The sequence below is a fragment of the Lycium barbarum genome, chromosome 11 (assembly GCF_019175385.1).
Source record: "Lycium barbarum isolate Lr01 chromosome 11, ASM1917538v2, whole genome shotgun sequence".
Taxonomy (NCBI): Eukaryota; Viridiplantae; Streptophyta; class Magnoliopsida; order Solanales; family Solanaceae; genus Lycium; species Lycium barbarum.
Genome location: NC_083347.1, coordinates 34,872,742 through 34,883,488, shown reverse-complemented (window position 1 = coordinate 34,883,488; position 10,747 = coordinate 34,872,742). Strand labels below are relative to the sequence as shown.

Genomic DNA, 10,747 nt, shown 5'->3' with positions numbered 1-10,747 from the left:
TTATTACTTCAGGGGCAAAATACTAATCTAATTTTGAAGGTAGGACCTTCCCACTTTTAATATAATATGATGATAAATGATTTTATGACCTTTTTACAATAGATCTTCATTTTTTACACATAAGAGATCTGAAAAGGTCATTTTCTTCTATTCAAATTTTAAGAGAGTAAGAGATCTCATTTCCCAGAGTTCACTGGAAAGCCTAACTTCTAACTCTATGTTAATTTATTTATATTCCTGTGCTCCTCGTGATGCAAATTTGATCTCACTCAAAACTTATCCAAGACATGGAAACAGCTTCTTGCAAAAATGTAAGGTAAGATTGCTTACAATAGATCCTTGTAGTCCGGCCCTTTCCCGGACGCCGCGCATAGCGGGAGCTTAGTGCACTTGTCACGGCCCAAACGCGGGTCGTGCGGGCACCTACCATATTACTAACCTAGTAGGCGAACCCTTGCCAATAACCCAACCCTTAAAACATACGATCACCATCTGTAAAATTTACAACATTAAAAATAGACACCTCTTACAAACTCGCTTCAATTACAACAAAAATCCGAAAGAATTCCCCGGGATCTAGTCTAGACAGGTACAAGAGCTCCTAAAATACCAGAAGACAAAATAATTGACACAACCTCTGCCGGAAGTGAGATAGGCGAAGCTGTAGGAGAATATCCGATAGATCCACACGACGAAACTTCAGCTAAGACCTGCAACACATCTACACCCATAAAAGGCGTAGCAAGAGTAGTATCAGTACACCACACGTACTGGTAAGCATCATAGGTTGACTAAGATTAGTTCACGCAATACAATATAAAGTCAATAAGATAAACAATTAAGGCAATGAACCTCAAAATTCTAAATAAAGATTACTACAACATTAACTCGCATGCCTTGTTACCCTCGAAGCTCACTCCTTTTATTCTCAGAATATAAGGGATTCTACTAAATCATAATCATTCCCTACCTTCATCCAACCTAGTAACTCTCACTCTCCTACTCTCCGTATGCTATATTTTCACCCTTGTTGTTAAAAGAGTTCACCTACTCATATTTACTACTATAATACACTGTATGCGAGAAAATAAATCACTATCTGACAACCAACACTACACCTACCCTGTGTAAGCCCCTCTCCACCAGACTCTCAACAACATACATGAAATAAACGAGCAATGTTAATGACAGTAGTACACACATGTATAACGTAAATCATGAGATGTGGTGAAATGCAAATGCGATGCAGGGCCCAAACACACTGTACATACACGCTAGCTGATGTCTTAGCTCAGTAGCCATGACCTGCAGGGGACCCATGGTGTCCATGTACCACTCGTTCCGGAATAACCCTCGGACCCCAGGACAAACCTCCGCCCCGGAACGAACCTCGGTCGCGGATTCCAATTCATATACATATATGTAATTCAAGTTCTCAACTCCACGGCCACAAGGCCGGATAACACAATGCCCATACTCAGCCTTGCCTGTTACCTGTATCCTCATATAAACCATGCAATGCAATGCACGAAACTAAATGACAAATCAATCATAATTTCAACCCTTGATGGGCGTAATGTCAACCCAACTCAATAAACTTCTTTTAATACAACCTCTTATTTTCAAGGAAACAACCTTATGAACATTCAACAAAATGGGACATACAGACTGAATTTCACCCCCTTCTAGGGTTGCATAAAAGTAAACACGAGGTATCTCCTAAGCGACAACATCACTTCCTATTAAAATAAATCATTATTATTATAACCATAATTATACCATATTTTAGTCACATTAGCAAGTCCGTCCATCCAAACTCCGTGTCCGAAGACCTAAGCATGCATTCTCCCGTCAACTATAAGTGTATATACGATTCGCTAATCGAAGTCTAACTAAAGTAAACCATAACCTACCTCTTTGACGAACAGATATTTGATTCTCTAGGAATTTCTTGTCTGCTTAGCCTTTATCCGATTCCATGAGCGATAATGTTCGTAGGGAAGGGTGGAAAAGAAATTAGAAGGGTTTTCTTTTTTCTTAGGGTCCATGGTTTTTCATGAGGAACCCTAGGAGCAGCCCTTGAGAGTCTTTTGTTGAAAAGGGAGAGAAAAATAAACTAAGTACAGAAATTCAGGCTACTGTTCCGCGTGGACCGCTGCAGCGGTCGCTAAGCCCCTATAGCGGTACCGCTATGGCGGTCCACTGACCGCTATAGCGGTCCGCCTTATTATCTGGCCCGAAATTTCCAAATCCTTCCAAAATTGATTTTTCCCACTCTTAACTCTTAAAACACATCATGAAGCTTATTATTTACATTCCTTGACCTAGGTTGGGCATGGTTTCGCGAAATATTAAATAACGGCCGGACGGGTCGTTACACCACCTGCGCTTCCCTTTCAAAACTTATCCAAGAAAGAATAAGCGGTTGCTGCAAATATATCAAGCTAAAGAGTTCGGAGTCAAAAACCCGAAGGGATCTCACATCTAATTATAACTAATTCCTATCGCTAAATAATGAATTTAAAAAAAATCCGATTTATAAAGAGAATGATTTTTGTTTGAACTAATTAACTAACAAATAATGAATATAGGTAATGTTTATTAAGAATCAAGCGATCAGAGGGTAAGCATCATTCGCCGTGAAAATGGTGAACTACAACGGAGGGTGCAGTGAGGATTTCTGATCGGGACAGATGGAGGAAATAAGAAATGTGGTATTAGCGAACATCGACAAATGTGACTTCATATGGCATTGGATAAATATAACTTATAAATCACTTTCACATGCGACTTATAAATCACATTTGTCAAATGCACGCTCAACAATTACGACTTAGCTTTAATTGCGCCCCGATCAATCTATCTACGGATAAAGATAATACCCGCATAACTAACGCAACATTTAGCTAGCGTATACATTATGTTATCTAACGAGAATCTATGTACAAATTCATGTTGGCTAGAATGTCGAATACGAATGTGTGCGTATATCTCTTTCTATGTATTATTCCATGCTGAATAAAATGTGGAATAAGAACACACAAAACACAAACAATACATATATTAAAGTATTTAAAGATCAAAATTTCCTTGAAGTGGGTAATCTCGACATAAAATTCCATGTATTATTATTTCATGCATAACAATCCATTAGTATTCATCGTGTAACAACCATTTCATTATTATTCACCTCATAAATAACCCATATTATAATCTCTCATAACTAGCATCTGAATGAGTGACACCCTAGGGCATGTATCTATCAAAGACTAGAAGTCTAGAACAAGTGCTTTTATTCAAATACACTGCTCAACATGATCTTCGCGGGTTGCTGGGTACTCTTGTCAAGCTTCACTTTTTTGAATTACAAAAGCATCTAACAAAACGTAAAGGAACTGAGAAAATATCACAATTCTTATTTAGCCTCTGGGTTGCAAAACATAAGTAAATGAATTATATTATGTTTGATGCATATCCATTTCTTCAATAATTTAATCCATTTCAAATTAGTTGAACCTGGAAACTATCAACAATGTTGGGACATCCTTTTCTACTTCTGATTACCGCGTTCTGTTATTGGATCAACCAAGCAGAGTTTCTACACGCATTTGTCTTTGTTATAGAAGCAGTCGAGCATCCAAGGACATCATCCAACCCCTTCAATGGAAACAGTAGCCTTCTCCCCACTTAAAAGATGCTGCACTCCAATTATCACATTCGAAAGAGACAGTATGTGGAAAACATTAGACAGGGAGCGGGAAGTGTAGGACTCACAGCACTCATATTATCCCCAAAGATAGAGTCACTATGTGAAGCAGCATAACATGTCAAGATCAGATAGTGATTCAAGGACACCGACAATCACTCTCTTTGGAGCATAGCTTATGAATTGGTGGAGAAATAGCAGGTGCACTTTCCTACTTGCATTCATGTGCTTCTTGTGCTATTTTCCACAGAGATATCAAATCAAGTAACATATTATTGGACAAGAAGAGCTGTAGTTTCTGATTTTGGCCTTTCAAGATTAGTTCCTCTTGAAAAGAATCACTTAACAACACAAGTTGGAGGCACATTTGCTTACTTGCTAATTGCCCCTAAGATAGCTAGTTCGTGAACTTATGGGCTGGTAAAAAATAATGTATGTGTGAGTTGGTTGAAATAGCAGCTGAATAAAAGTAAATGAAGCTACCATGTGTGCAAGAGGCTCTTACTAACTTGTCACGACCCAACCTAGAGCCATGACCGGTGTTCAGGGGATAGAACCTCCAAGCAAGTGTGACTGCGATTTTATAGAAAAGTGAACAGAGTTTTCTCTATTCCTAAGGTTATAAAAACTTTCCTATCTCAACTAAATCACATAGCACAAGAACATTCAATGCATACTTACTCGTGACTCTCCGAGGGCATGGTACAATGTATCTCTCTTTTCTTTATTGTTTCCTCCTTAAGTGTGTGACAGTTAAGGTGAATTCGATTATCTAACACTATTTCTCCGGTTAACCAGATGGCTCAGACTAGATCATCCAATGGCAGAACTAGGATAGAAGTTTAGGAGGCACAACATGTCGCCTCAGGCAGGCAACCATCTCCCCCATCTAGGGGAAGAGGCAGAGGCTGCAAACAAGGCCAAGTAATGGGTCGCTGTACCACACTGGACCAGATTTTTTAAGGAGGCAAGTCTCTCCTTTCTCTCAACAACAACAACAACAACCCAGTGAAATCCCACATCGTAGGGTCTGGGGAGGGTAGAGTGTACGCAGACCTGACTCCTACCAAGGTAGGACGGCTGTTTCCGAAAGACCCCCGGCTCAATAAAAGCATAAAAAGAAGTCAGATACGGTTAGATAAGGTTAAGAGATTCGGATAAGAGATTTAAAGCGATATGGAAATGAAATAATGCAAGCGACACAGATAATACAGGATATCTCTCCTTTCTCTCAAAAAGACTTAATTAAAGTCTCTCACAGGAATATATCAAATTTTGTCTATTTAAATATACTAATTGTACGTTGAATATTTACATGTCATTCTTAGTATTTGGCGCTCTAAAGCACTTCTGGAATGATTGGTAAAAAACAATATGCTTCAATTATTATTATTTTTTGATAGGCAAGAAACAATTCTTCAATAGTACTAGCAAAATGTTTCTCAAATGATTTGGCCACACAAAAATTGCTACTATCCAAAACACTTCTCCAGAGATTCATATGATGAAAAGTGCTTTTCAAAATAAGTATCATTTGAAAGTTTGACCAAAGAGGGTCTAATTAGACCAATTGTGGCGGTATTCTTGTTCCCAAAACTATCCATTTTTCATTTATCATTCTACTAATTTCCCTATATATTATCAGACCTTAATTTTGTTTTTAGTTATTCCAGAGGCAATACTTGTATGTATGGAATACGCTACTAGTCATTTTTACAGTTTAAATTTTCTATCTTTCACCTCATTTTTTTTATCACCTCCTTCTGAGCGATATAGCCCGAATTATTGGCCAATTTTTGTTAGAACAACTATACACATCCGGAATATTGACCAATTTTCAGACACTGAAAATGACTAACATATTATGAAAGGAGTCTTGTTAATATTCTATGTTTGTCGTCTTCACCAAACTTGTTGAATTTACACTTTTGCTATCCCAATTGGATCAGTTTGGCACATTGTAATCTGACAATTAAAATGATATCCCTTGAAACATTTACGAAGTCACAACTCTTTATACTCCTAAAGATCATAACTATTGTCCTATCATAATAATTTATAGTTGTTGGACGCGCCAACCACTCAGGCTAAAGATGACGAGGTAGCTGAGAAGCGGATGAAACTTTATCCCTAGATCTTAGAGGTATTATGGTTGCGGCGCATCATAGTCATTGAGGCTTGACTTGATCTACAACATACATTGGCTAAACCAGATCGTGTGTCATACGATGTTGGCATACTAACGCGTCAATGATAGAGCGTCGTGTCATGCCTACGAGCTGAACTCAATCCGTTGAGATTTTGTTTTGCAATATTGATTATGTGCCTATCGAAAACAGATTTCGGCTGCACCCATCACTGGGGACTTGCAAGAAATGGAAGGCAAAACACATGTAATCGTTCAGCTTTACTTTGTGACTGGCTTATGTCTTCCTGGAAAATGACTAATGTTTTTTACCCACTAAACATCACTATTGCAGTGTATACAGGAAGTCACCTTTATGCATGTCAATAGTCTCAGCAAAGTTCACACTAATCGGATGACAAGCATGGGAAAATGCTATGAAGATGCCATAAAAAGGAAACAATTGGAAAAGCTCAAGATGCAAAAACAGTGCATTCCCAACTACGACGAATAACTGAATTTATTAGCCATGTTTTAACGGAAATCATCAGTACATAGGGAAATTAACTTTAGAAAGAGGCAAGAATAACCTCAACTGCTGATCATAAAAAAACTGGGCGCGTCTCACAGACTAGCTGTTTGAGTAGGAGGAACAACATAATCCACCACAACAACACCATCCAAACAATCCCTAACCTTGTCTTTCTCCTCATTCACAAGCTCATTTTGCGTCTCCAAATCTTCCAATTCCTTCACTCCTCTAAAAACCGCGATCGAAGCAATCGAATAACCTTTCGCCCTCCCAGGAGAAAAGTTCTCCCCAACAGTCAACTGTTCAATCCCTGTAAACTTCTCTTTAATTCCCCCAACAGCACTCAAAACTCGCGATTTCTCATCTTCCCCCAAATTCTCTTTCAATTTAAGAAACGTCAGCCTCATAGCCGAACCATGTGGGACCACACTGGGTCCAGAGAAATCAGTAGCCACCCAATCAACGGCCATGATGTCATCAACCACAGGCAATACGTGTTCCTTAACAACGCTGACGTGGGCGGGGTGTGCTGAGTAATCAGCCAAGTCGGATTTAGAGTTGTAGCGAGAATGAAGTATGTGAGTGAATGAAAAAGAAGAAGAAGATTTGAGAAGGGGACCAGAAGAGAGATGTATGACTTGGTTGAGAGAAGTTAAGGAGTTGAGGTTGTTGACCATAGCGGTGAGTTTTGAAGGGTCGGCATTGGGTTTGGCTTTGAAGAGCACAACGTGTTCGATGATTTGCTTAGCAGAAGAACACATTTTGATGGAACGATGTGAAGAGGAGTAGGTGGGTTTGAGATGGCGAAAGGTGAGGGTGGTAGGAGGGAATGAGCGAGGGGATAAGTAGTGAAAGCAAGCTATTCCTGACGTTTTGATACCCAACATTTTTTTTTTCTACTGTGCTTAGGCGTTGACTGATGTTTTGGGGTGAGTAATTTGGATCCTTTGATTGCTGCTGCGTGCAAGTGATTGTTGGGGTCGTGCGTGGATGATGATCGGACTGTCATTTTATATTCGGAAAAGGGTCAAATATAACATCTTTATATTTTGTGGCCAAATATACTCTTGGTGGTCATTTGGTACGTAGACAAAATTATCACAGGATTATAATTTTGAGATTAATTTATCTCATTTCTTGGACTAGTTTATCTCATTTAAGAGATGGGATAAAATAATCCCAGGATAATGGGATAAGATGGGATATCTCATCTTTAAATTTGGGATGCACTTTATACTTTGTTTGGTACAAGGTATACTACAAAACATGGTACAAAATTAATCACATAGTTAATGCTGAGATATCCCAGCTAATACCATGCACCAAACGACCCCTTGATGTTATATTTTGGCACACATATATCCTTCAATTTAACAGAGGGATACATGTTATCGAGTTGGATCTGGTTCGTTCAAAAAAATAGTACACTTATTTTCTTAAAGCCAATAAAATATAAACGAACGAGATAACGCATTAGAAAAAAATTATCGCATGGCTTTAAAAAAATAAGTCTACTAAGACAATAGGTAGACTTATTTTTTAACGCCGTGTGATATTCTTTTTAATTAAAAAATAAGCTAAATGATTTTTTTTTTAAAATGTCAGCGAAAAAAGTATATTTGCACTATTTGTGTAGCAGCAGGGGCATTTTTCCACCATTTGTGTAATGGTAGGGGTATATTTGTACCACTTTTTTTACAAGGGCATATCTGCTCTAAATCGCAAAATCGAGAATATATTTGCACCTTTTCACTCAATTAAAATTCAATCTATAACCTAGTATCCAATTATCAGACTCATACCTATGCCATATCCAATTATTAACAAAATATAAAACAGCTAAAATGACAATTTTCTTTTTTGGTCATCAAGAAATGCTTGGGCACCCAGCCGATTAAAAAAAAAAACTTGGGCACCCAGCAAAACTATACTGTCACGACCCATTTTAGTCTAGGTCATACGAGCACCTACCCTTCCCCACCTCGGTAGGCGAACCCTTAACTCAACATTCACAATCAATAAAATAATAGTGGAAGAAGTAAAATGACGTAAGTCTCACAATATGATGTAATATAGATAAGTGCGGAAGTAAATGAATCCACCCCAGTATCTGGTCTGATCATACAAGAGCATCTAAATCTGAATACTAAGGTCTGAATAATAATACATAAAATGTCTCAAATCATGTCTTGAGTGAAAAGTAAGACATAAGCAATAGAAGAGTCTTCGAGGTCAGCGGACACCATGCTCACCCTGGAAAACTCAAGTAGAAGCTGAGGAGTCGATCAGCCACGAGTCAGAGAAGTAGAACCGGCCTGATACTCTGCATTCATAAAAGAATGCAGCAAGTGCAGGTCAGTACAAACAACAGTACGGGTAGGCATCATAGGCCGACTAAGCATAGTTAACACAATTTAGAAAATAACACGGATAAACAAGTAAACCGATCACGCATGAAATGCTATAATCATAACCGAGTATCCGTCAACACCTATGTAAGTATATAACCCCAATATAATAAGTCTGAGTATATTTAATCCTGAAACAATCACCACAATGGAATCATCACAGTCCAATTATCAACAACACAATCGTCACAATACAGTCATCACAAAATCTCACTTAAATCATAATGCAATGCAGTGCTATAATGGTATGAATGTGATGTCATGCCATGCTATGCAAATGAGGTGTACACATGCACTCCAAACAAAAATATCAACGTCTCGGTAGCGCATAAGCCAGCGTGACTCGCGAAGTCTAAGTGTCACCCGTCCCGGATATTTGCCAAACAAACAGACGGGACCCTGGCTAATTGCTCACAGGGGGAGTCTCACCGGCACCACTCTGGGAGACCCGTGGAGTCTATGCACTAACAAACGATTCTGGAATAACATCGAAATCGACCATGTAACAACGATTCTCGAATATAACCATCGGACATCAGCCTCATCACAATCGCTCAAAAGAGTTGTCAAATATCAGTTTCATAAATTAACGATTCCGGAATTGAACCTTGGACATCGGCCTCCTCACAATCACTCAAGTAAAAGAGTTTATCAAGTGTCAATTTCATAGAAACAACGATTTCGGAATGGATCTTCGGACATCGGCCTTTTTCACAATCACTCAAGTAAAAGAGTTTATCAAATATCAGTTTCACTCAATCAACGATACCGGATCATTACCGGATATCGGCCATGCATAATAAATATGATAGAATGCGTGCAATGTATATGTTAATCACCAACAATCGAATTCAATATCACCAATACCAAAGCGGTTATGCCAACAATGTATCACATCACAATACCAACAGTGGGTATGCCAACATATATCAATAACTCTAGTACCAACAGTGGGTACACCAACAATATATCAAGTACAAGTACCCAAAAACGGGTATGTCAATCCTATATCCAAATCAGGACAACGAGCAGAATTCTATATCTACCAACTACACATGGCATCAAGCCAACACAATTGAACAATCGACACGCATAACGGGGTGGCTAATCCTAACACCAACCTAAGGCAATATCCATCCCAACTCCACAGCCGAAGGTTCACATGCTGTCTCCAACATTATAATATAAATATGTGATTCGCTGTACGAAGTTGTTATACCCCGTACTTCGCACGTTCGCATATGTTGAGAAAGTTGCGACAAGTTAAGGATGAGGCCATATCTTGGCCTTGTTTGATACATAAGTTGGTTATGAAAATTTTGGATGTGGAAAGATGGAAGGAGGCCAAGGGCAAAATTGGAATTTTGGAAATTAGTTCCGTGAATTACCAAGTGTGATCCATCACTAGTTGGGCTCAAAAAAATAAGAAAAGAGGCCCAATGTTTGGAGGGTGGCCGGCCATACACTTATGGCCCAAGCCCATGGAAAAATTGACCCATGTGATTAATAATAAAAGGAGCTACAAGTCATCATTTTAAGAAGTTTCAAGACTAATCTAGAAAACAAAAGAAAGAGAGAAAGAGAAGGTGAGGTTCGGCCATAAGAAAAAAAGGGGGAGAGAAAAGAAAGAAAAAATTTTGCCCTTCAATCTTTAATCCAAAAATCCTAATTTTCTTGTATCTCTACTAAGCTCAAGATTCTCTACAAAGTGGTATAATTATTTTGGCAAGAAAGTGACTTTGGTGGCAAGGAGAACTTATTGGAAAAAGGTAAGGATTTCTTGTTTCTTTTATGTTATGGAAGATTTATAGATGTTAGAGTGAGTAGAATTGAATGGAAATCATGGAATTGTGATGTGGTGTGTGTGAGCCGTGTGTATGTGTGTATGTGTGTGGCCGTGTGACACCATTCATGAAGGGAGATGGATTAAATTATTTAGTATGTTAATTGTGTTGTTATGGCCTTGGAACGTAAAT

At 38.5% G+C, this 10,747-nt stretch overlaps 1 protein-coding gene across 1 annotated transcript; it reads right to left on the bottom strand.

Moving 5' to 3' along the window:
- Positions 1-276: 276 nt before the first annotated feature.
- LOC132617481 (stress-response A/B barrel domain-containing protein UP3-like) lies at positions 277-7,361 on the bottom strand. Its single transcript, XM_060332486.1, has 2 exons — positions 6,422-7,361; positions 277-721 (listed from the first exon to the last, which is right to left on the bottom strand). The coding sequence occupies exon 1, from the start codon at positions 7,248-7,250 to the stop codon at positions 6,456-6,458; it is 795 nt and encodes a 264-aa protein (XP_060188469.1). The 5' UTR covers positions 7,251-7,361; the 3' UTR covers positions 277-721; positions 6,422-6,455.
- Positions 7,362-10,747: the final 3,386 nt, after the last annotated feature.